The sequence below is a fragment of the Primulina tabacum genome, chromosome 5 (genome assembly GCF_025594145.1).
Source record: "Primulina tabacum isolate GXHZ01 chromosome 5, ASM2559414v2, whole genome shotgun sequence".
NCBI lineage: Eukaryota > Viridiplantae > Streptophyta > Magnoliopsida > Lamiales > Gesneriaceae > Primulina > Primulina tabacum.
In genome coordinates, this window is record NC_134554.1 from 35,994,793 (window position 1) to 36,022,238 (window position 27,446).

General features: G+C 38.1%; 2 protein-coding genes across 2 annotated transcripts in view; one reads left to right on the top strand and one right to left on the bottom strand.

The window, feature by feature from the left end:
• Positions 1–332: 332 nt before the first annotated feature.
• LOC142547492 (uncharacterized) lies at positions 333–5,837 on the top strand. The gene is given in 5 exon segments (XM_075655818.1): positions 333–1,416; positions 1,418–1,916; positions 2,269–2,571; positions 3,749–3,840; positions 4,771–5,837. Coding segments are annotated over 5 exon segments (2,208 nt in total). The 5' UTR covers positions 333–958; the 3' UTR covers positions 5,627–5,837.
• Positions 5,838–6,654: 817 nt separating this feature from the next.
• The window catches only part of LOC142547493 (histone-lysine N-methyltransferase ASHH1), a 39,332-nt gene continuing 18,540 nt past the window's right edge, over positions 6,655–27,446 (bottom strand). The window contains exons 4-10 of the mRNA XM_075655820.1: positions 10,667–10,753; positions 10,388–10,472; positions 10,213–10,306; positions 9,886–10,084; positions 8,949–8,983; positions 7,709–8,180; positions 6,655–7,155 (exon numbers count right to left, since the gene is read on the bottom strand). Of these exons, the coding sequence (XP_075511935.1) occupies positions 6,880–7,155; positions 7,709–8,180; positions 8,949–8,983; positions 9,886–10,084; positions 10,213–10,306; positions 10,388–10,472; positions 10,667–10,753 (1,248 nt within the window). The 3' untranslated portion in view covers positions 6,655–6,879. The remainder of the gene's footprint in view (positions 7,156–7,708; positions 8,181–8,948; positions 8,984–9,885; positions 10,085–10,212; positions 10,307–10,387; positions 10,473–10,666; positions 10,754–27,446) is intronic.

The following is a 27,446-nucleotide window of genomic DNA, read 5'->3' on the forward strand; positions in this document are numbered from 1 at the left end:
TAATTTTTTTAAACGTAAATATAATTATATATAAAATAAGTTTTTGTCCATAATGTAATGATTTTAGAGTTATTTTTTCCCTCAAATCTAATGTTTGAATTTTTATTTTATTTTATATTATATTTTTCAAAAAAATAATGTTATTATGAAAATGATTTTTTTGTATTTTTGGAGTCCAAAATCAGTTAACAATATAGATAGTAAAAGCTTTAATTGAAATAATTTATCTGAAAATTTTAAAATATCTCAGTATAGCTATCAGGCATACATATATATATATATATATATATATATATATTAACTTTTCATTTACTTCTTTATTGACCTTTTGTATTTGTTCAGCTGTAAGCATCATCCATTTTCCTCAACAAATTCAATTAAATTTATTCGCTTCACAATCCAAGTTTGCTTGTTGAGCAATAATAATTCCCGCTGGGGTACCTTCTTCTATGTTCTTGTCAACCTGTTCCATCAATTGTTTTCCAGTCATTTTTTTATTAAGTATTTCGATCTGGTTTTTGTGTAAAAGCAACTGAGAAACACGAGCATTGTCGCATCTTAAACTCAGCCTTCCTTATTCAGATTGGTCTTTGGCCAAATCTTGAGAGTTTCGATTCTTGTTTCATGTTATTGTTGTTTTTGGTCAAGTTTGAGGAATGCCCTTTTGGTAACAAGTGTAAAAGAGGCATCTTTTTATGAGTTATTATATGTTTGTGTGATTTAAGCTCAATCAAGAAGAAGGGCCGGCGCCTGTTTCGCCTTCTGATCTGTTTGTTTTATTCCCCTTCATAAATTTTTACTATTTTTTAATGGGACCTAAGTGTATTTGACGCTTGGGTCCATTCTCACCAGATTCAGTATTTTGTTCAAGAATGCGTGTCCCCTGTAAAAGATCTTGAGATTTTGCACATGGGTTCTACTTTTAAGTGATGTGTGAAGACTAATTTGTGAAAAGAAAATGGCAACTTTGGTCCCAGGAGTTTTGTTAAAGTTACTGCAGCATATGAATACAGATGTGAAAATTGCAGGAGAGCATAGGTCTTCTTTATTGCAAGTGGTGAGCATTGTTCCTGCACTAGCTGGCGGTGAGCTCTTCCCAAATCAAGGTTTTTACCTGAAGGTATCGGATTCTTCCCATGCCACCTACGTTTCTTTGCCTGATAAACATGACGATCTAATTCTTAGCGATAAGATTCAATTGGGTCAGTTTATACATGTTGAGAGACTTGAGTCTGCCTCCCCTGTACCTATTTTGATTGGGGTTAGGCCGGTACCTGGGCGACATCCTTGTGTGGGAACCCCGGAAGATATAGTTGCTACTCATTCTTTAGGATTTCTCAACAACAATGCTAAATCATCTTTGGGTTTGAAAGGTATAGATAAAACCAAATCACCTTCAAAAATTTTGGGTGATGTGAAATCTTACGGGCACAAGGTTGAATAACAGCTTGAAAAATGATAAATCAGATAACACCAAACCAAAACTGACTCGATCCAAGTCTCAGTCGAAGGTGATTTTGACTTTGGATGTGAAGAAGGAATCAATCGGAAAATCAAAGTCTTCGAATTCAAGGTCTATACCATCGTCACCAACCAGTTGTTATTCCTTACCAACTTCTTTTGAGAAGTTTGCAAATGCAGTTAAGCAGCAATCAAAGATAAGGGGGCTGGAGAGGTTGGAAAAGGCAACTGTTAAAGCAGGGGCGAAAGAAAAGGTAAGTCCTGCTGGCGGGATTACTTCTAGCGCGAAGAAGGTGGGCAGTGTGGGTTTAATAAAGAATGTTGTTCAAAGAATTGAATTGGGGCCAAAGGCTTTGAGAAAGAGCTGGGAAGGGAATATGGATGTCAGAGGTAGGGAAAGTCCAAGATTGAAGGTCAACAAGCTTGATTTGAAGTCAGATGGTCGAAATACTTTTGTAAGTATTTCCTTCTGTCATTTTTTGTTTGTATTTTCTATATTTTAAAAATGTAATCAGCTGTATAGCTGGTCGGGTGCAGGGAGGATCTTCAAACGGAGTAGTGAATTGCCATTAACCATTTTTTACTTAAACATAGTAGTGGATTGCCAGTTCTTATGTTTTTCGTATCATCTGAAAAAAATTATTAACTTGCACTTTAGGCATCTTTGCAGATTGAGCCCATTCTAAATGCCTTTCAAACTTATAAGTAAATAATCTACTTGTTTTTTTTTTTTAAAACCTTGGTACCAGTAGATATATGGCATTTTATGTAGAAATCCAACAATTTCACTTCCTTTTCTCGATGTAGGCACCAAGGAAATCAACTGGTGAAGTGTTGCCTTCTAAAGATGAGAACAAGTTATCTTCAAAATCAAGCAAAGAAGAAAGTACCTTAATTACATCTGTAACGAAAGGTTTCGCAAATGGAAATCCAGTTGAAATTAACAGGTCATCTGCACGAGCATCTTTAGTTGGAAAGAAATCATCTGGAGAGGTTTCTAAAGACGGATTGCCAGGAAATCTGATCAAGGTTTCTTTCGGAAACCGGAAATTAACTCATGCAAGTGTTTCATGGACGTCACTCCCTTCTTCTCTTGCAAAGCTTGGGAAGGTACAAATAGGCCTTTTCAGTTTTATCTAGTTGGCAGTTAAGAGAAGCTATACTTATAACAAGTTCCTTCACAGGCCTTGCAGTTATTTTCTGTTCGTAATGTATGATCTAGATGATGTATTTGAAATAGTCGTGCAATGTTTTTTGTTTTTCGATTATTTTATCAAGCAGTCATTTGGCTACATTTAGTAAAGATATCATCAAAGAGCTTGTGTGGCTGAGCATGGAAGTTATTTAATATATCTATAAGATGTTTTGGGACTCATAAGATGCCTGAGCTGGTTGTCAATTTTTTTTTAAAAGATCTAATGATGTTGACCAGTAAGTTTCTATATCTTATTTAGATGTTTAAGAAAAATAGAAGATTATATCTTATTATTTTAGTTAATATAAATTTTATTTAAAATAACCAAAAACCAAAAAATCCAAATGCTCCAATCCTTTTTTTGCCCACTCTATCTTTCTAACGTTTGCTTTATTTGTTATTCTCCCTCTCAATTTTTTTCTTTCACCTATGATTTATTTTGTCGCAATGTTTTTGAACCTCATTTTAAAATAAATATAAGAGTTTATAACTTATTAAAGTATCTTATAAGCTTTAAAAACTTGCATGATGTTCAAGATAAGTTTATCGAACAGTCTCAAATTTGATTTTGAACAACTACGATTAGTAACCAACTCATGGTAATATAAGAAAGATATGTAATATGTTGTTGTGTTGTAAATATGAGATTTCTTGAAAAGCGGTGGCCTCTTATGTATAAGATGCGGGAGAAAGTTTGTTTGCTTGGTGTAATCATGCTTAATTCATTTAGTTGTAGTCGTTGAATCAATTGTTAAATGAGGCACTACGAATATTGATGTGATCCTAGGAATTCAAGTTGATTAGCTATTTCGAGTTCAAATTTGTGATCAAGTCAATTAAGTCATTTCGATGATTCAACTTTATATGGGCTATCTTTTCTTTATTGCTTGGGCTCATTGTGATATGTATTATGCATTGGTGGTATTAGTACTTGTTATAAGTTGCATGCTGGCCTAGCTTGAGCTCATTAGGTACGAGTGAAGTCCTATGGTCATATATAAGCATGTCTTGTGTCTATTTTTCAGCTTATTGGTCCATTTTCCTCCAAAACTGAAATATGGCTTTTCTATTTCTGATTCTGGAAACTATTAGGAGGTTTTGAAGCACAGAGATGCAGCACAGACAGCTGCTATAGAAGCAATCCAAGAAGCTTCCGTAGCAGAAAGCCTGCTCCGGTGTGTAAGGTACAGTATTTCTTCAACAATGAACTCGAAATGATTGTTAGTTTCCTTCGACTAAGTATACAAGTACTATTATTTGTTAGAGAATGTTTCTGAACATCTCTATATTTATAAGGCTCCCATGACATGAATTGCTTATAGTTCTGTTTGCTGGCATTGTAGTCTTTTAGTTTGATTGTTATAGATTTAAGTGAAATGTGGATGTTGTCATTCAGATATACGGAAGATTGTCAGGTAATGACATTTCTTTGTAGATTTTAGTTTTTATACCATTGATTCTACTTAGATCTATGATCTTAAACATGTCTATGGGTTTGGTAACCGATTTGTCAAAACTCCTATGCCTAATGATACAAAATAAATTTCTGTATCCACCATGAAAACAATATGCTCTTCCTTGTTTATCCCATCCGGTGTTCTTAACTGGAGGCTGGAATTGGCTAAGTTAGCCTCAATCGCTTTTTTCCCAGGTTGCACATATTTTCCTGGCTTGCATTAGGTGAAGCCTCATTCATTTCTAATTAATTAAATCATGGTCAGTGTCTCTGTAGAAAGTTCTCTTTATATTCCATTTTTTCATATACGGTTTAAATAGGCGAAAGGGTGTCAACAAAACTCATTGTGGAAAGATCAAGACTTTGTCTATCCCGCTTTCCTTGCAATCCATATCCATGCTGTAATTTCCTGGTTCACTTAATATTTTAGAATACGTGTTTGACTTTGTGTTCACATGGAGAATTTTCATCATAACAAAATATAGTTAAGGTAAACTTATGCCTTTAGAATGAACAAACTGCAAAAGAATGCAACATATCATGAACTAAAAGATGATTGATTAGTTTTAATGATAGATCCTCACAACTCCATATTAGAATTCCCCGACAATGATTCTATGTTTCATGCTGTTTTTTTCCTTATCTTTTTCACTTGCAGCGCATATTCTGAGTTACGTACATCGGCAGAGGAAAATAATCCACAGCCTGCGGTGGAGCACTTCTTGTCTCTGCATTCAAGCTTGAATAAATCTCTTATTCTTGCCGAGTCCTTGTCAAAAACTTTTTCCCTCGATTCTTCTGATAGTCGTGAAGAAATATCATCAGAAGAAGTTTGGAAGGTCACATCTGAGGGACATAACCTAGCTGCTTCTTGGGTCAATGCTGCATTGGGCACCAATTTGTCTCCCTTCACGGTATATCATAGAGCTGGTACCCCTAGCTCATTTGCTGCCTCGACTCTTTCTCCAGGATTGAAGTCACTTTCCGGCAATCAGCCAGTTTTAGTACTCGAGAAGTCTATTAAAAACACTTCATCTAAAACCTTGACAAAATCCCTCCCTACTGCTAATTCTAAGAATTCTTCAATAGGAAATCCACGTCGTGTGAATGACGGGCCAACTGTTGGTCAGAATGTAAAAACCTTGCCTCCATTAGAGTGGGTCAAAGGAGACAGCCTCGATGAGGCTGTGGAGTTGTCTAAAGTACTGCAGCTGGAGTCACAAGACTGGTTCTTAAGTTTTGTTGAGAAATTCTTGGATTCTGATGTTGATTCCTCGTCTTTATCTGACAATGGTCAAATAGCTGGCATGTTGAGTCAGCTCAAGAGTGTAAATGACTGGTTGGACGAGATTGTATCTGGCAAGGATGAGGATACGCCACACGTCTCCACAGAGACTACTGACAGAATACGGAAGAAGATTTACGAGTATCTTCTCACACATGTAGAATCTGCTGCTGCTGCCCTAGGTGGTTGCACACAACCGTCTCCAACAATTGAAACAAAGGCAAGATGATCATCACTTCTTATGACACCATTAAAGATATGGATATTTTAATTTTAAGTGGCTAAAAAAGCTCGCATTTTAATGTTTGTGTATATAATTTATAACGGGTTGATTTATAGACAAGTAGAATTCTGATTGAGGCTGGCGTTTGATGAAAAGTCCAAGATTTGCTTATTTTGCCTGTGTTTTTTGACACCTTTCTTTTATACGAATCTTCTGCAATGGAACGACTTGCTGATACAACGTGTTGCTTATGTTTGATAACGAAGTTAAAGCTTACATTCCTCTAGATGAAAATTTACTCAGCCAACTGTAAGTTAAACAATATGACATATATTAGTTTTGATTGAACATACATTAATTGTTTTTTTTTTTTTTTGGTTATTATATGAAGTTGCAAATAGCAGCAATAATAAGTTATAATGTAATTATAAGCAGCTAAAGCGTTCTTTATCGAGTATCATGCTTGTACAAGCAAGCAGTCACACTCGAATAGTGGATGTAATTGTTGCACACACTGATTTACAGACTTTTGATTTTGGCTTTTATTCGAGTATTAGACATTTAGAAGGCAATCATAATACTAATGATATAAATCAAAATAACTTGAATCAGCATACAATCCAATTACCAATTTTGGTTGTTGTCAGTAAAATATTTAAGAAAAGACTATGGACAAATGATACCTGACACATGCCGAATAATTAGAGCAGTTTTCACAACACAACCCAGTAGTATCTTTTGGGGAGTCAGGCTAACTGCAATCGTGTACAAAAGTATTGGGGCTTCTAGATCACTTATATCTCGCTTTATTAGAGTTTATACTAACATATGCCAAATGACTTGGAGTTTTTTGAACAATTAAGCGTAAACTTCGATAGAGTCGTGCCTGCCATGCGACTTGATACTTAGGGATAAAAGTCACTATAATAAATTTTATTCAGAAACTTTTGATTTCGTAACAATCCAAATTATGTCGCGATCCTTGTGATATGTGGATATTGCGTCTCAATTCAAAGTAATCGCCATATTCAATCTGTGTTTCAGTACTTCACCACTAAGGTGACATTCATTCAGCTTTAAAAAAATGTGACTTTCATACATTTGAATGGTTCGAGTTAAGGGAACAAATGATAGACGATTGATGGTCTAAACTAAGTTGTAACACTAAAATTTGAATATCTAACTCACAATGAATAGTAAAATAATATGAAGTACAACGGAAGAATCCACCTCTCTAACTGTTCCATAACCAAGTAACTTCAGCTTGTCAAATACTTCATTTCATTCTGGCTCTTTTCTTCTCCTGAAGTCTTTAGTTCACTGCCACTAGCCATCTTGGGACCGCAAATGACATTCTTGACGATGTTAAAGTGAAAGTCGAACTCTGATTTCCACTTAGAACAGGTAGCATGTATCCACTTCTCTGCTAAGCTGGTAGGTACGCTGTCTTGGCTGTCCTTTTCACGTTCTTCTATTGCCGGGCGAATTTCATCATATAGTAAATTCAGCTCAGAGGTGGCTTTATTTTTAAGTTCCTGCAACATTATCGGCAAGCTTAAAAAGAAAAAATGGGCGGTAATTACCAGGAAATGCATCAGTGACATTAGCTACACTAATGATCAAAGGAACATATTGGTGTACTAGTACTAGGATAGGAGAATAATTCACATTTACACCATCTGATTTTATTTAATGCGGTTGGAAGTGCACAAAATTCATGCTTGTAGGAATTTCAAGGAGAATTACCTATTCAAGAAAAACAGCATTCCAGTTGTTTATGAAAGCCAGATAAAAAAATAAACCTTAATAAAATTATGCACACCAAAAACAGCACAAGTTGTCATTCCACAGAATGATAGATCGATCAGGTGAGTTAGCAAGCAAACAAGATTATGGAGTGTGGGGGCATGTCCTCGATATTAAATATCCTATTTTTTTGGTGAAAAATGTATATAAAAGTTATGGAACTATTGGACTCATAGTCAACTCGAGCTCCCAAGTCACAATAAAGAGGTAAACAAAGAACCACCAAAAAAAGTGAGCAAGTATTACTTTCCCAACTAAACAATATAGAGAAACTTTATGTACCTCATATTTTGATATTTCCTCTCGGAATTCTTCTGATGCAAATAGTTCAGCAACAGGTTTGCAACTTGCAAATTTCCGGCCTGACATTTTCGCTTTCTGCCTGGGAAGCTGTGATTTTTTCTTTGTGGTAGGCACTGGTCCAATTTTATAATTTCGACAGGCACTGTTACTTCGGATCCGAGATATCATTGCATTGGTTTGTGAAAAGATTTGTTTTCTATCTTCCAAGCATAATTCTGGTTCTTCTTTCTTCTCAGATTCCACGGGATTCATTGCCTCACCTGGCATGCGAACTGAACTAATAGTTGCCTCCAATTTAATTTCAGATACTTCACCATCACGCGTTAAGACAGAGAGAGTATTTCTTCCACCAGCTTGAGACTCCTGTGTAAGACGAATTGTAGAGCAAGCAGACTTTGGAAAAGGGTCGTCCTCAGCAGAATCATACAGAGGAATATTTTCCACAATATATCTGAAATACATAGGTCAGATATTGCTCAGTGTTAAAAAATGCAAGATTATGCAAGAAAGATAATCAGTTCAAGTGTGAAGCTCAGTTGTAATAAATGAATATGAGAACCATAAGTTGTCAAGGAAATTAACCATGCATAGGGATGTATTATGTTAGTCAATTATTAACAGACAACAGAATAAATATCAAAATCTCCAGAAAGATGCGGGAAGACAAAGGAAGCTCTCCCTGAGGACCATCACATATTTCTGAAAGCTTTTAGCAGTGACATATTTTCGCCCCTTTCTTTTACCTATTTCTCGGCACATTCCCGGGACACCGTGTCCATTTTTCCTTAGCATAGATTATAAATTTCTCTCTACCAACATTTTAGCTCCATAAGATCAATCAACATCCGTGGCCAAACCAAATAAAAACCAGAAGAACTATCCACACATCACAACTGTTACAAATATTGTCACCAATTGGCATCTAACTATGTCATGTCATCCAGTGTTCATCTACAAGCTTCTAATAGCTACTCTCTGGTGAAAGCTTTCTCACTCTCGCAGAATCAGAGTTCTGACGTGTTTACCTTCCTTAATGTACTTTCATTCTTCGTTTTAACTTATTGGACCTTTAAGAACTTGTTTCTAGACCTTCCAGTTTTAAAGGTGATTTTGTGGTGACCAACTCCAAGTACACATGGAATAAATTTCACGACTACTAACAATTTTAATCTCAAAGTCAAAATACAGCACAAATCTTAAAAAACTTATAAAACTTTACCTGTCATCCCCATCTTCCCACACATGGTTATACTCCTACAAAACAGCATAGAACATAATATTATTATAGAACTCAATCAATATGGAAAATCAGTTTGGCATTAAGAAACAATTTAGTCACGTGCCCATGATTTATATGTCTTCTATTTTAAATCTCTCTTTTACAATATTATAAATTTAACACGAAACACTGATGTTACTAGTCGGGAAAAAGATGCTCGTAGTTAAGAAACAAAAAAGGACAGCATCCACAGAGAAACAAAAAATTAGAATAAGCTATTTGTTACAACCAAAGAATAGTATTAGCACTTTAACAGATCAAATGAGCTATGTATATTGAAATATCTTTCCCAGAGAAGAAATCTCTTGTAGATAAACCTCCCTTCACCCTAGCAATGCTAGTAACAAAACTCTTGAAGAATAACTGAATGCCTATCCCCTTACCTCTCCTCTATTTTGATTCTTCTTCTTCCCTCCCCTTCCACGTGAACTGTAACTACCTATGGGCCTTCCTGATTTGGGGCTTAATCTTGTTAAATATCTAGGCCCGAAAATAATTGGGGCCCGTAAATTTCTGTATCTCATCTTCTATTTTTGCATGTATTCATCTTTGACAGGCTCTTGCCTTAAATCACCAACGAATAAGAACTGATTTTCCGTCTCCAAATTTTGGAAACATGAATTAACATCGACAGTGGCAGGAAGGCATGTGAAATATTTTTTGTCAATTATCCAGTAAGGGCGTAAGTAGAGATTATTAGTGTTTGCATAACTGTCATATTCATCACTAGTAGGCAACTGAAACTCCACTTCATTGTATACATAAAGCAATCTATGGGTATCACCTTGGTTTCATGAATAAATCAGATCATATCAGCAGGGATGGCTATATATTTTGAACATCTAACTTAACAAGATTTCTTCAAGAATCTATGCACCTGGAAACCATGGGACTTGGCACCAAGAAATAGAGAACAATTACTTGCTCCACATAGGCAACGGATATTGGCACCTCCATACCATTCAAAGTTGTAGTCATATGCCAGTTCAGTTCCGACAGATATATCTTTCTTTGCAAATATTCCAACCCTAGTCATCCCCAACACAGTCCATTTTCTTGTCTCACAATTTGGTTCGCTGCAAAATTAGGAAAATTACAAGGAGTGGCTCTTAAATTAAACATTAGTCCAGTAGACCAACAAACTAATAGACCAACAGCTTTGCTACATCTTATCCAATCTTTTTTAATATTCTGCTTGACTTACCATGAATGGTTTATAAATCTCGCGATGCTTCCTTTATTAGTGGCATCGATAAAATAATTTGCATTTAGAGAAATTATGTATGCATCCTTCAGACCTGCATCGATTAATGCACGAATGTATAAGAAATGCAAAACAATGATAAACTGTCACAAATATAACAGAGACTGCTGCTTGCCTTGGGTTTCGTAAGTATGGGACCTTTCCGTTGCCTCCTCTGATGATATTACTTCCCCGCAATACTCAATAATGAATTGTCCAGCCTGATCACAGAAGGAAAAAGAACGTTTACATGGACAAAATTCAGACCTTTAAGCAAACAAACATCAAAGATTAATCAAGCCTATGGGACTTGTATAGTAGTTTTGGAACCAACGGTAAGATATTTTACAACTGATGCTAAAATTTATAATATGACCTCATAAGAAAGAAAAATGAAATTTGTTTAATGGATAACCTTTATACATTCATCAGCAACAAGACCCCATCCACGCCCTTCAGTTTTAAACAACCTTGTCTTTGCATATTCACGTCTCTGAAATTTCTACAATCAAGAGGACACCGAAAATCAATGAGATACTCTAAATCATTGCATCCTAGTTAACAAAGAGAAACCACTTGATGAAAGAGAGGACTTTTACTAATTCCAAATTGCCATAGGATATAAACTAGTGTCAAACATTCACAACAAATTGGATAGATAATCCTTCTGAATAATAATTGTTTCCCCTCTTTTTTTTAATGTCAGATTCAATTAATGAAATGAAACAATAGGAAACCGAACAAGCATTTTTTAATCTCAAGACAAGTGGCACTTTATGAGGCCAAAGTAACATCATGCAGTTCATTTCCAGATGTTTGTAGAACACAGTGGTGCTTGCTGACATTTTTATTCCTTTACTATCTCCACAGCTTCTTTCACTCATGACATGTATGACATTGCGTCACAGATAATTCGTCTCTTTTATTGTTTCGATAAGGAAATTTTGCATTTTTATCGCTTATGTAACAAATCAGCATAGATAGTAAAAATAAGGAAGAGAAACACAAGCTTTCTAATGTTAAAAGTAGCTAATGTGAACAATACTTTGCAAAAGTGGGTGTTGTGGCTGTATGGGCGAACTAACACATACAAAATAATTTCCCATTTCTATATCGAAAAATAGCAGTGATAATGTCCTAAGAAAAATTCACCAAACATAATCAAATTTTGAACAATCATATTTCATATTGAGTCTTTATGATATCTCATTGTTTCTTTAACTGATATAGATTTGTGTTATTTCCAATGAAGACAACAAAAACCTTGAGTCCAGCATAACCTTTCTTTATGTTGACTATTATACAGAGGACCCAATTGTGAAAAGCTGTTGCATCATAAATTTGTCAAAGTATGGAACAGAAAAGAGTGGAGTAAATTTGTCCACTTACTCTGTTTATGTGAAAAACATGCATATATTATCCAATATTCATTTCAGGCAGTAGTAAACAAAAAGAGAGCGCATTTGTGCATGTCATTCATAAATAAACTCATTTGAGGCTCCCCAAACAAGCTTGAATCAGAGAGCCCAGTGAAAAATATGCATACCTTGTTTCAGGAAGAAATAGAACGTAAGAGAGGAATTCATTTATGCATTTCACTTATCAATTCAACTCTTTTGAAGATCCCCAAAAAACTTGAATTATAGATCCCAAAAGTGTTAACAGAAAGATGATCTAGTGCAAAATCTAGATGTACACGTCAAGAACAAAAGCCCTGAGGGTGACATACATATTTGATAAAAGTATTAAATAGAAAAGTTTCAAGAGTCCCTGTAAACGGAACCCACACTTCTCTTCTGAAAGTGCATCATACTCTCTAAAGGCTTTAAAGCTTTGTAGAACTAATAATGAATCTAATTAACGAGGAGTATAATTACATTTTCAGAACCAAAAAGGTCTTGTGTGCCACATTATAACATGGAGGTATTACACTTGAAAGAGACGATTTGAGGGAATAATTCTTTTCTACTATTGAGATTGCCTTTATAGTAATTTACAACATAATTACAACCCAATATCAGGGATAGAATTACTAATTTAAAGGGAAAGAATATCAACCTAAAATAAAACTATCTAAAATAAACTTGACAACCTATTTACCATATTTACTTGATTTACACCTCAAACCTTCCCTAAATAATTCATATTCTCGACACTCCCCCTCAAGCTGGTTTGAAGATGTCTTCCATACCCAGCTTGCTCACTAACCATTCGAACTGTCTCTTGTATAATCCCTTCGTAAGTAGATCAGCTACTTGTTCCTTAGTAGGGACATAGTCCACACAAATCACACTATTGTCTATTTTTTCTTTGATGAAGTGCTTGTCGACTTCCACATGCTTTGTGCGATCATGAAGTACTGGATTATGTGCAATTGAAATTGCTGCTCTGTTGTCACAATGCATCTTCATTGGCACTGACTCTGAAATCTTCAACTCTAATAATAATTTCTTAATCCACAAGACCTCACAAATTCCCCGTGCTAAGGCTCTGAACTCGGCCTCTGCGCTGCTTTGAGCTACCACATTCTGTTTCTTGCTACGCCAGGTGACTAAATTGCCACCCACAAATGAGCAATATCCCGAAGTAGACCTTCTATCAGTTAGACTTCCCGCCCAGTCTGCATCAGTATAGGCTTCAACTTGCAGATGTCCCAGACGTTTAAACAGAAAACCTTTACCTGGTGTTCCCTTCAGATACCTTAGGATCCTGTACACTGCTTCGAAATGTTCTGACCCAGGCGAGTGCATGAATTGGCTGACTACACTCACGGGGAAGGCTATATCAGATCGAGTGTGTGATAAATAAATGAGCCTCCCGACAAGTCTCTGATAGCGCTTCCTTTCCTTTACAGATTCTGTCCCTGCTGGTTGCAGTTTGACGTTGGGCTCCATAGGTGTCTCAGCCGGCTTACATCCTAGCATACCTGTTTCAGTCAACAAATCAAGGACATATTTGCGTTGATTGACAAATATACCTTCCTTGGATCTTGCAAACTCCATTCCAAGAAACTATTTCAACACTCCCAAGTCCTTGATTTCAAATTCTTTTGCAAGCCTCCAAGTTCCTCGTAGTCACTCCCTGTTAAGATGATATCATCAACATATACAATTAACACAGCAGTTTTACCTTCCTTTGAGTGTTTGTAAAACATGGTGTGATCATCTTGACTTTGAACATAACCAAGTCGCTTCACAGCCTTGCCAAAACGTTCAAACCATGCCCTCGGAGACTGCTTAAGACCATACAGAGACATCTTCAGTCTACACACCTTGCCAAGTCCAAACTTTGGTTCAAAACCCGGAGGGAGTCTCATAAACACCTCTTCATCTAGATCTCCATTAGGAATGCATTTTTAACATCCAACTGATACAAGGGCCAATTGAGATTAACCGCAAGTGACAGTAGTACTCGAATTGAGTTAATTTTTGCAACAGGAGCAAATGTTTCCTGGTAATCTATTCCGTATGTCTGCGTAAAGCCTTTTGCTACAAGTCTTGCCTTATACCTCTCTACACTACCATCCGCTTTGCTCTTTATTGTGAAAACCCATTTGCATCCTACTATCTTCTGATCCTTAGGTGCTTCAACAATTTCCCAAGTACCATTCTTCTTTAAGGCCTTCATTTCTTCGAACACTGCTAATCTCCAATCCGGGTCCTCCAGTGCTTCCTGAATGTTTCTAGGCACATCATGTTTCGAAATATTAGTAGTAAATGCCTTATGTGTTTCGGATAAATGATCATAGGTTATATATCTGGCAATGGGGTATTTGGTGCAGGTTCGAATACCTTTTCGAAAGGCAATGGGAAGGTCCAGATCATTTTCTTGTGGGACAATTGGGGTTGGACTCTCGAGACTGACATTGGAAGGCTCATGAATAACAGATAGAGGAATGTTTTTCTGTGAGTGGGGGAGAAAAGAGGTACCTGGAGTATCCATAGTTCCTTTGCCTGGGGCTTCCAATGAAGCTTGTGCTGGAATGATTAATTCATCTCCGCTTCTTCTGAGGACATTTCTCCTAGAATAAACCACAGGTTCAAGGATATTTCGGTTCTTCTCCATTCGTAGTATTTCCTTTTCCGACAGACCAATTTCACGGTCGACAATTGTGGATTCAGACTCCCCATTTTTTTCATTTTGAAAGTCAAGAGGTTGGTCAATAACCAAATTTGGAAGAGGTTCGGATATTTCCCAAAAATTTGATTCCCTTAGATTATTCTCCCCCTGAATTAAATTTTTGGTAAAATATGGTTTTGTTTCCATGAAGGTGGCATCCATTGTCATAAAAAACGTTTCGTGAGAGGATTAAAAAATTTGTAGCCTTTGCGATTTGCAGCATATCCTAAAAAGACACATTTTTCTGCCCTAGGATCCAATTTCGATCGGGATCTTTTAGGTATGTGTACATATGCGGTGCAGCCAAATATTTTTAGTGGTAAATTCGAATTGATTCGAGATTCCGGAAAAAAAATTTTCAAACAGCCCAGCGGAGTGATGTATTTTAAAACTCGTGTGGGCATCCTATTAATCAAATATGCTGCAGTTAAAATTGCATCTCCCCACAAGTATTTTGGCACATTCATGTAAAACATTATGGCCCTAGCAACTTCAAGTAAGTGCTTGTTTTTCCTTTCCGATACCCCATTTTGTTCTGGAGTGTCAGGACAGGTTGATTGATGTAATACGACATTTTCCTTCAAAAAAGTCTCTACATATTGATTGAAATACTCTGTTCCATTATCGGTTCTCAAAATGCTTATTTTTGTCTGAAATTGGTTTTCAATCAAATTGTAAAATTCTTTAAAAAATTTTCCAACTTCAGTTTTTTCGCTCATTAAAAATACCCAACACAGTCTAGTATGGTCATCGGTAAAAGTTACAAACCATTTTTTTCCAGATGATGAAGTTACCTTTGAGGGTCCCCACACATCACTGTGAAATAAGTAAAAAGGTTTTGATTCAAAATAAGGTTTAGAAACATATGTTCTACGTTGACTTTTTGCAAGAACACAACATTCACATTGAAAGTCTAAGGGATTCATTTTTTTAAACAAATCAGGAAATAGATGTTTCATATATGAAAAACTGGGGTGGCCTAAACGGCAATGCCAGACCATTATTTGATCACGAACAGAAAGGGAACTAATACTACTAAGCCCTTGAACAATTTTATTACCAGGTAAAATATTCTCAAAATAGTAAAAACCATTAACCATTCTAGCACTGCCAATCATCTTCCCCGAGCTCCGGCTCTGAAAAATACAATGAGAGTCACAGAAAACCACACGACAGTTAGAATCTTTGGATAATTTGCTACTAACAAAAGGCTGCAGGTGAGTTTAGGTACATAGAGAACAGACTTAAGGTCTATTTTTTCAGAAATTTGGACCAAAACTTTTCCGACAATAGGTGAAAAACTCCCATTTGCAATCCTAACTTTTCTATTTTCAGAATACGGTGAGTATAGTTTTAACAAGTTCAAGGAGTTGGTCATATGATCAGATGCTCCAGAATCAATTATCCATGGAGTAGAAATTCCGAAACCACAAGAAAAGGCATTTATTTCGTTACCTGTATGTGCCACGGAGACACTAGGAGCACTAGACGATGAAACAGATTTTACCAGTGCTAGAAGTTGCTCCAGCTGTTTTTTGGTGATGGTGCTGGCAGTAGTCTCGGCCTCATTTGCAGTGGGAAAGGCACGGCCAGTTTTCTCCCCTGTTCTCCCCTTGAAGTTGGCGGGTTTGCCATGAATCTTCCAGCAGGTTTCTCGGGTGTGACGTGGCCTGTTGCAATAGTCACACCATACACTTGGTTTCTCCTCTAGTTTACGTAGGTTGGCAGCACCTCTGCGCACGTTTAGGCCTGTAGAAGTAAGAGCAGAACCTTCAACGGTAGCAGCAGGTCCTTTCTTGCCGAGCATAACATTCCTCCGGCTCTCCTCCCTCCTAACTTCAGAGAAGACTTTGCCGAGGGATGGCAGCGGCCTCCTACCGATAATTCTCCCCCTCACCTCGTCGAACTCAACATTGAGGCCAGCCAAGAACTTGAAGATACGATCATTTTCCACTGTTTTCTTGTGGTGCTGTCCATCTTCAGCATTCTTCCACTCATAAGCATCAAAGCGGTCAAGGTCCTGCCAGATTCTCTTCAAGGAGTTGAAGTACTTGGTGACGGTTTCTTCTCCCTGCCGAATACATCTGATTTATATTTTCCCATAACTCATATGCCGTTGGAAAACACATATAATTTGCGCCAATCTCCTCTTCCATGGAGTTTACCAGCCACGTCATTACCATGGAATTTTCTGCATCCCATGTAGCATACATTGGGTCATCTTCTGACGGAGCTTTCTTGTCACCCGTTAAATATCCCGTCTTTCCTCGCCCCCGGATATACATTCTCACCGACTGAGACCATCGCAAGAAGTTGTCGCCGTTCAGCCTGATGGTGGTTATTTGAACAGGGTGTGAATCAGAGGTGGTTTTTGGCAGATCTCTAGTCACTGTGGGTTGTGAGGAAGACTGGGGAATGGTGGTGGATTCGCTAGAATGTTCTGACATGGTTCTGGCTTAGGGTAATGGCGCAAAAAATTCTGGGCAGAAAATGGTGGCTCTGATACCAACTTGAAAGAGACGATTTGAGGGAATAATTCTTTTCTACTATTGAGATTGCCTTTATAGTAATTTACAACATAATTACAGCCCAATATCAGGGATAGAATTACTAATTTAAAGGGAAAGAATATCAACCTAAAATAAAACTACCTAAAATAAACTTGACAACCTATTGATCATATTTACTTGATTTACACCTCAAACCTTCCCTAAATAATTCATATTCTCGACAATTACAGGGAAACTAATAAAAAATATATAAAACTACTTTGTCCAAGGTAGAAACATTACAGAGAAACTGACAAAATGAAAAATTAAACCTACTTTCTCCAGGTTAATCAAGTAGGAGCATGAGGATTAAAGCAAGAAAAATCAAAATTATTCAAAAGTGGAAGAACCTCGGCGAAAGTAAAAAGTTTGTATTACTTACTGCCGATGGTTCAACTCACACTTGTGTTGTCATAATATTCCAGGTGTGTTTGTAACCTGGAAATATTTAAGAACGTGACAAGCTTCTTTTAACCGCGCTGTTGTGATTTTAAAATCAAGACATCAATTTACAACAAGCCAGAACAAGAAAAAGGGAAAAAACCATTGTGCATAGACTTAATTGCCACTACTAGATGTCACTGCTACGTTGCAGGCTAATAGGATGAAACATCACACTTTAGTACTTCACTATGTATGTATCCTATCAGCGAACAAACCAAATACAAGGAAAATATGCACAAGAGAGAGAAGAACATTGTATCAGTGGTATGAATAATATGTTTCTTCTCTTCATTAAGATACAAAGTGCCTCATTATATACACAACTAGCAATCCTACGGTACAAAAAATTAACTATCTTAATTATAATATACACAACAGAAACAAAATATTCTCAAATAATCTTGTACAAATAACTTGTTTTGTTTCTCTTTCTCCACACTCCCCTCAAGTTAGAGCAAAGATATCGATCATGCCCAACTTGCTTGTGAATTCTTCAAACTTTGGTCGAAAGTGCCCTTTAGTTAAACAATCTACAATCTGTCGCTCAGCTGACATAAGGAATATATATCACCCCAATTTCTAACTTTTCCTTGATAAAGTGTCTATCAATCTCAATATGCTTGGTTCTATCGTGCTGAACTGGAATATTTGCAATGCTAATAGTTGAGTTGTTGTCACCTAACAGTTTCACATGCATTTCTACTTCTAGCTTCAATTCTTCAAGGACCATCTTAAGCCATAGTAATTCACATACTCCATTTGCAATAGCACTCAATTCAGCTTCAGCATTGCTCCTCGCTACAACATTTTTTTTACTCCTCCAGATGGCTAGGCCCATTTGCAATAGCCCTCAATTCAGCTTCAGCAACATTTTTTTCTACTCCTCCAGGTGGCTAGACTTCCCCACAGAAAATTACAGTACCCTAAAGTTGATCTTATGTCTGTAGTTAGTTGATCCAGCCCAATCAACGTCTATAAATCCTTCTATGCTCCTCTGGTCACTCTTCTTGAATGGTAATCCTTTCCCATGAGTGTTCTTTAAGTATCCCAAGATTTTGTAGACAACTTCCAAGTGTTCCTCATAAGACGAGTGCATGAAATGGCTCATCATACTCATTGTGAAGGCAATATCGGGTTGTGTGTAAGAAAGATGAATTAACTTTCCCACTGATCGTTGCCTTCAATCACATTTCTCAGTTTCAAGTTTGGGTCTATAGAAGTATCACTAGGTCTTTAACCACTCATCCTAGTTTCTTCAAGTAGATCCAAGATATACTTCTTGTGAGACGTATATTCCATTTCTTGATCTGGAAACTTTCATTCCCAAGAAATAACGCAAGGGGCCCAAGTCCTTGACCTCAAACTATGATGCAAGACATTCATTCAGTCTTGTTATTTCAATCTCATCGCTTCCTGTTAAAATAACGTCATCAACATACACAATTAGAACCGCCACCTTTCCACCCTTGGTATGTTTCACAAACATTGTGTGATCTGACTGTCCCGAGTATAGCCTTGTTTTTTGACCGATGTGGAAAAATTTTCAAACCATGGGGACTACTTTTAGTCCATATAGACTTTTTAAATTTACAAATTCTTTCTTCAATTGATCATCAAAACCAATGGGAGCATTCATATACACTTTCTCTTCCAATTTGCCATTGAGAAAAGCATTTTTCACATCCAACTGGTGTAGGGGCCAATCCAGATTCGCAGCTAAAGAAAGTAAGATTCTTGTTGCATTTATTTTTGCCACGAGAGCAAAAGTTTCTTAATAATCAATCTCATATGTTTGGGTGAATCCCTTGTGTTGACGCAGTCTAGAGAAATCTTAGGCTAATTGTTAGAATAATTGCAATAGTTTAGGTCTAGAGAAATCTTAGGCTAGAATAATTGCAATAGTTTAGGTCTAGAGAAATCTTAGGCTAATTGTTAGAGTGATTGCAATATTTTAGGATGTGATTAATTAGTTTTATTCTTTCCTTTTTTATCTCTTGTAACCTACAATATAAATAGATAAGTCTGTATCTTAATTTTTTTTTTATGAATGAATCAAAAATTATCATCTCCTGTTCTAGTGCTTTTATGGTATCAGAGCAATAAAAGCCTTTTTTGAATATTTTTTCATCTATGGAAAAATCAGAGATGCAACCTGTTCTCAGTGCCTCTGATAACTCCCTTCCATTCCAAATTACCAGCTTTAAACTCAGTGGCCGGAACTACTTACAGTGGTCTCGTTCCGTCCAACTCATTATCCGCGGGAAAGGACGATTTGGATACCTTGATGGTTCCATTTCGACACCAAACCAATCTGATCCTTCGTTTACAGCGTGGGATATTCAGAATTCCATGGTTACGGCCTGGCTTCTTCACTCTATGGACGACTCCATTGCAGAGATCTACCTCCATTACCCAACAGCAAAGGCTATTTGGGACGCTGTTGCCTTAGCCTACTCAGATGTTGAAGACTCGAATCAGATGTTCGACCTCCGGACTCGCTCTCGTAATCTGCGACAAGACGATGGTACTGTAACTCAGTACTTCGTTTCGCTAACAAAACTGTGGCAAGAACTCGATCTCTTCACTCAACCTGAGTGGACCAATGCTGCCAACCGTGAGATCTACCAAAAATTGCTCGCCAAAGAAAGAACCTATGACTTCCTCACCGGCCTACATCCATCCCTGGATGATGCTCGTGGACGGATTCTGAGTATCAAGCCATTACCGAGCCTTGATACCATTTTCTCCGAAGTCCGTCGAGAAGAACAGAGGAAACGAATTATGCTCGGTGAAGCTACCATACCCGTTGCCACCAATCATGATGCCTCTGCCATGGCCGCTCGAGGATCCCGCAAACCGCAGCTGTGGTGTGAACATTGCAACCGACCTCATCATACTAAAGCCACATGTTGGAAGCTCCACGGCAAGCCAGCTGACTGGGTGCCACGCAGCCAGCGTAACGCCGAGTCCACCAAGCCAGCCGTACCGGTGAAAGTCGACAACAACACACCATCATCCGCTGCAACATTCTCTCAAGCACAACTCAATCAACTTGGCCAGTTCCTTTCCACCTCGACTTCACTGATGGCGCACGGTACTTCTTCCTCTGTTACCGACCCTGGTAACTCTGGTGAGTGTTGGATTATTGATTCAGGTGCATCCGAACACATGTCCGGAGTTCGCACCCTTTTCTCATCATATCAACCATGCCAAAGATCTAGATCAGTAACTTTGGCAGATGGTTCAATTTCTCCTGTTCTTGGTATTGGCACTGTTTCGTTGAGTCCCCGTATGATATTACAGAATGTCTTGTTTGTCCCTCAATTGACTTACAACTTGCTGTCGATTAGCAAACTCACCCTTGACTCCGATTGTATTGCCAATCTTTCACCTAAGTTGTGTATTTTTCAGGATCGGGCCTCGGGGAAGACGATTGGGCGTGCTGCTGAGGTGTCGGGTTTATATCACTTTCTACGAGCTGATTCTACTGTTCGGTGCTGCCAAGTGGTCCATGATTCTACACATCAATCTCGTCCCCAACAAATAATGTTACTTCATCAACGCCTTGGTCACCCAAGTTTTTCTTATTTAAAACATTTGTTTCCTTCGTTGTTTCACTCTTGTGATAGGTTTGTATGCGAAGTATGTCAGATAGCTAAACATACTCGCATACCTTTTCCCATTCATCTTTATCATGAATCTAGGCCATTCTCTCTCATACACAGTGATTTGTGGGGTTCGTCTCGAGTCGCTTCAATTTCTAATAAAAAATGGTTTATTACATTTATTGATGATCACTCTCGTGTCTGTTGGATTTTTCTCCTTCCTAACAAATCTGAAGTTTTGAAAATTTTTGAACAGTTCTACAATATGATCCTTACTCAATTTAACTCTAAAATACAAATCCTTCGGTCTGACAATGGCACCGAGTATTTCAATTCATCACTCAATGAATTTTCTTCAAAACATGGTATTATTCATCACAGTTCATGTGTTGATACCCCTCAACAAAATGGGGTTTCCGAAAGGAAAAATCGACACCTTTTAGAGGTCGCTCGCGCCCTTCTTTTCACAAACAATGTTCCAAAAATCTATTGGGGGGATGCTATTTTAACCGCATGTTACCTAATCAACAGACTTCCGTCTCGGGTGTTAAAATTCCAAACACCATTAAATACCCTCAGAAAATCATTCCCAAAGTCCAAAATATTCACTGATCTTCCTCTACGTACGTTTGGATGTTCGGCGTTTGTTCATATTCATGATAATTCTAGGTCTAAGTTGGATCCTCGTAGCCACAAATGTATGTTTGTTGGTTATTCTTCTACACAAAAGGGTTATCGATGTTATTCTCCATCCAAAAGAAAATATTTTATTTCACGGGATGTCACATTTCTTGAATCGCAATCGTTCTATCCCCCTACTCCGAATCCAATTCTCATCTCCCCTCATAATTATGCTCCCGATCCTACTTCCTCGCCTAGAACCAAAAATTTTTTTTGGGAATATTTATGGGAACCGAATCCAATACAAGAGTCACAAATCCCACCTCCATCCCAACTTAACACTCAAATCCCACAAAATCAGGCCTTAGAGCCAGAATTATTTTTGGGATTTCCGTCCACCTTGGAGCCACATTTAATTCCAGAAAATCCGCAGCCTTCACCCAGTATACCACAAAATCCGCCTACTACTCCTGCTCCAAATCCAATTCCACCTTCAAGTCCACCCGCTGAAATTTCTGTAACACCAACTCATCCTCCTCGTGGAACCACTGACCGCTTTGCAGCAACTTACAGCAGACGCAAGCACAAGAATATCGAACCTGCACCTTCTGCATCGCCCCCGTCAAACCCAGCGCCCGATCCGGATACCACCGAATTGGCAAATTTGGATATCCCGATCGCCCACCGCAAAGGTACTCGGATATGTACTCAACATCCTATTTCACATTTTTTGGGGCATTCTAAGTTGTCGCAGCCGCTACAAGCCCTGGTCACTAACCTGTCACATTCCACCGTTCCCTCAACCATTGATGACGCCCTTCGCGATGACAAGTGGCGTACAGCAGTATTTGCCGAGATCAAAGCCCTCGAAAAAAATGGGACATGGGAGATTGTTCCGAAACCCGATGGCAAGAAACCGGTTGGTTGTAGATGGCTGTTCACCATCAAGTGCAATAGTGATGGGAGCGTTGACAGATATAAAGCGCGACTTGTGGCTAAGGGATACACGCAGACCTATGGTATCGACTACCTAGAGACATTTGCACCAGTAGCCAAAATCAACACTATCCGAGTGTTGCTTTCTCTCGCAGCAAACTTGGATTGGCCACTTCACCAACTCGATGTCAAGAACGCGTTTCTCAACGGCGATCTCGTTGAGGAGGTGTACATGGATCTACCACCCGGTTTTCACAATCAGGGAAGTAACGACAAGGTTTGCCGGCTAACGAAAGCTCTCTACGGTTTGAAACAGTCTCCGAAAGCTTGGTTCGACAGATTTTCCACCACTGTTCATCTTCTCGGGTACAAACAGGCTCATTGTGATCATACATTGTTCTATCATCGGGTCAAGGATAAGATTGCTATTCTTATTGTATATGTTGATGATATTATAATCACCGGGAATGACGTGGCTGAAATAGAGCGAATTAAGAAGAAATTGGCCACTTCTTTTGAAATGAAAGACCTCGGTCACTTGAGATACTTTCTCGGAATGGAGGTAGCTAGAAGCAAGGCTGGAATCTGTGTTTCACAGCGATAGTACGTCATTAACTTACTCAATGATACCGGATTGATGGGTTGTAGACCGGCCGATACCCCCATGGATCCTAACATCAAACTCGAGGCCAAACCAGATGATACACCTGTCGACAGGGGGAGATTTCAACGGTTAGTCGGCAGATTGATATACCTATCGCACACCCGGCCGGATATTTCCTTCCCCGTGAGTTGCATTAGTCAATTTATGCACTCACCATACCAATGTCATCTTGATGCTGCAATCAGGATATTACGGTACTTAAAGGGCACTCCGGGCCGTGGTCTCATGTTCAGAAAGCAAGAAAAGAGGTGTGTTGAAGTCTTTGTTGATGCCGATTGGGCTGGATGCCCAAATGATCGACGCTCCACGTCTGGTTATTGCTCCTTTGTCTTTGGAAATCTGGTTACTTGGCGCAGCAAGAAGCAATCAGTTGTTGCACGAAGTAGCGCGGAGGCAGAACTTCGATCAGCGGCTCTTGGAATTTGTGAAGCTCTTTGGATCAAACTGTTATTGGAAGAACTGAGAATAGAGAAAAAGAGCCCTATGCTTATCCTATGCGACAACAAAGCTGCCATAGCTATTACTCACAACCCGGTTCACCATGATCGTACCAAACACGTTGAAATTGATCGGCATTTCATAAAGGAGAAGATTGATAAGGGGATACTTGAAGTGTCCTATATTCCTACGTCGCAACAAACTGCTGATATCTTAACAAAGGCTTTGTTCAAGCCTATGTTCGAAAGACTGATTGACAAGCTTGGGATGTACAACATTTACCATCCAGCTTGAGGGGGAGTGTTGACGCAGTCTAGAGAAATCTTAGGCTAATTGTTAGAATAATTGCAATAGTTTAGGTCTAGAGAAATCTTAGGCTAGAATAATTGCAATAGTTTAGGTCTAGAGAAATCTTAGGCTAATTGTTAGAGTGATTGCAATATTTTAGGATGTGATTAATTAGTTTTATTCTTTCCTTTTTTATCTCTTGTAACCTACAATATAAATAGATAAGTCTGTATCTTAATTTTTTTTTTATGAATGAATCAAAAATTATCATCTCCTGTTCTAGTGCTTTTACCTTGACAACAATTCTTGCTTTATATCGCTCCAGTTACTCATCAGAGTTGAGTTTTACATTGAATATCCATTTGTAGCCTACGATTTGGGTGAATCCCTTGACAACAATTCTTGCTTTATATCGCTCCAGTTACTCATCAGAGTTGAGTTTTACATTGAATATCCATTTGTAGCCTACTTGCTTTCTTCATTTGTAGCCTAATGTTTGCTTTCCTCTTGGCAACGACACTATCTCCCATGTTTGATTCTTTTTCATGGCATGCTTCTTCAAGAACAACCTTCTTCCAATGCGGAACCGTTAGAGCCTTCTGCATAGACCTAGGAACATCTACACTGTGCAACTGAGAGATTTGAACTTAGAAATATTCTTGCAGGATACATGGTTAGATAATGGATGTTGAGCACATGATCTAGTATTTTTCTAAGGGCGATGGGGAGATCTAGAGATGGCTCAGATTCAATACATGGATTTGGAGGAGTTGTGACATTATATTTTTTTCCCGGTTCCGTCTCATGGTCATGTGGGATCATTGGGCCTTTCTTGCTCTGAGGTTGTCTTCTCACATAGACTTGACCAAACACGCTCATTGGCACCCCTTGTTGTGATGTCACTCTCATTGCTGGACGCTAACGCTTGTGTTGTTAGTGGCTCTAGACTCACGTGTATGACATCAGAAGGGCTCCTATTAAGAGAGAGAAACCAAGAAACGAGTCATCAAGTATATTCTCCCCCCAGCAGAAGAGTAAAATAGGTTTAGACTCAAAGAAGGTTGCATCCATTGACAAGAAAAATTTCTTTGTTCGAGAATCAAAGCATTTATATCCCTTCTTGGTAGAAAGAATATCCAACGAAAACACATTTCAATGCCCGGGGATCCAATTTATCTCGTTCATACACATGGACAAAGGCTACACATCCAAACACTCGAGGCTATATGTCAGAAGTAAAATATGACAAGGGGAAGTAGTCTTTAAACATGAATAAAGGTGATCAAAAAGTTAAGGTCCTAGAAGACATCAATTAATCAAATAGGTGGCAGTTAGAATAGCTCATCCCCACAAGTACTTGGGTACTCCAGTGGTGAACATAAGAGACTCAGCTACTTCGAGGAGATGTCTATTTTTCCTCTCGGCCACACCATTTTGATGAAGCTTCAGACACAAGAATTTTGGTTAATTATCCCATTTTTCTGAAAAAAATGCCCTAGAATTTGATTAAAATACTCCTTACCAATATCACTCTGAAACACTCGAATATTTTTCATAAATTGTGTCTGAATATTGTATAAAACATTTTGAGAACATGTCCAGCTTCTGATTTTTCACTTAGCAAGTATACCCAGGTCATTCATGTATGATAATCTATGAACGAGAAAAACATTTTTTTCCCAGAAGAAATCCTTGGAATTTTAAATGGTCCCACCACTTTTCCAGCACATTTGTATCAAGCATCTACACATTTTTTCCCAGAAGAAATCGTTGGAATTTGAAATGGTCCCCAAACATCACTATGAACAAGGGAAAAATGTGTAGATGCTTGATGTAAATGTGCTGGAAAGTGGCATGATGATGCTTAGCAAATCGACACGTGTCACACTGAAATTCAAAAGAATTTTTATTCTTAAAAAGAGCTGGAAACATGTCTCAAATATGACAAATTTGGGTGTCCTAGTCTACGATGCCATAACATTATATCCTTGGTACTTGGACTTGGTTCAATACTGGATTGCTGGGCTTGTTTATGCGAGTCAGATCTCTCAAAGAAGCTGACTCCAACTATCTCCCTAGCACTACCAATCGTCATCCCCAAGTCCGAATCCTTAAATTCACACAAATTTTGAGGAAATTTAGCATAACAGTTAAGTTTTCTAGTCAATCTACTGTTTTCTAGTCAACCTGCTGATCGACAGTAAGTCATAAGAAAGATTACAGACATGGAGACCATTGTGCAAAGTCAATTTTTTTGAAATAGCGATGGATCATTTTCCTGCAATTGGGAATAAGGAGTCATCGGCTATCTTTATTTTTTTGTTTCCTGCACATGGGGTATAAGATAAAAATAATCTAGATGAACCTGTCATATGGTCGGTTGCTCCTGAATTTATTATCCATGGATCATCAAATAAGATAGATGTATGTAAAACTATATGCTGGAAGAAGTTACCTTGCTGAGCTAATGAACTAGAGGATGACACCGAAGTGGGTTTCGAGAACTGCGTGGCTTGGAAAATTCTATACAATTGGTCTAACTGTTCCTAACTAAAAATAGGTTTTCCAGAGGTTGCCCCGGTTTCTTCTCCAGCTTCAGTGTGATTTGCATTAAATTCTCAACCCTCTAGCTTTGGAAATTTCGGCTTCCAGTTTTGTGGTTTGCCATGCAGTTCCCAGCAAGTCTCATACACTTGATTATTTCCCCTTTCTGCAATTGTCAAGACTGCTAGTAACTGGTTGTGCTATTGGACACCAAGGCTGACACTTCAGTTGTAGGCACAGGTTTTCTACTTGACATTACCCGACATCTATTATCTTCTCTTCTTATTTCTGCAAAAAATTCGCTAAGGGATGGCATGGGTTTCTTCCCCAGAATTCTGTCACAAACATCATCAAGCTTTCGATTTAGTCCTGCAAGAAACACATACACACGATCATTTTCCATGTGCTTTTGGTATTTTATATTGTCGTTCTTGCATTCCTAAGATTCTCTGTAACACGAGTCTAGTTCATGTGATAGTGCTCACATCTCATTGTAATAATCGATCATGTTTCTTTCCCCTTGCTTGGAATTCCACAACATGGTTTTCAACTAAAAAATCTGGGAGGAATTTTCCAAATCACAATGTCTCCCTCACAGCATCCCAAAAGAAATTCTTTTTTTACGGCAGAACACATTCTGACAAACGCCATTCACAGTGGGAAGAAACAGGTAGGTTTTCCCTGTTGAAGGTTCCATGGAGTTTATAAGCCATGCAATTACCATGGAATTTTCAGACTTCCATGAGCTCCGTTTTGAATCTTCCTTCTCAGGCCCTTTGTTTATCCTGTCAAGTATCCTAGTCTTCCATTGCCGTCAATTACCAATTTAATGGATTGGGCCCATTCCAGATAATTTTTCCCATTCAATTTATGAATGGTGAGCTGGACCAGTGAGTGTTCAAGCCCACTAGGATACAAGTCTTGTGTTTTCATGCCCACGTCTCTATGGACTTCCAAACTCAGTTCTTCTTTTGACCCAAACATTAT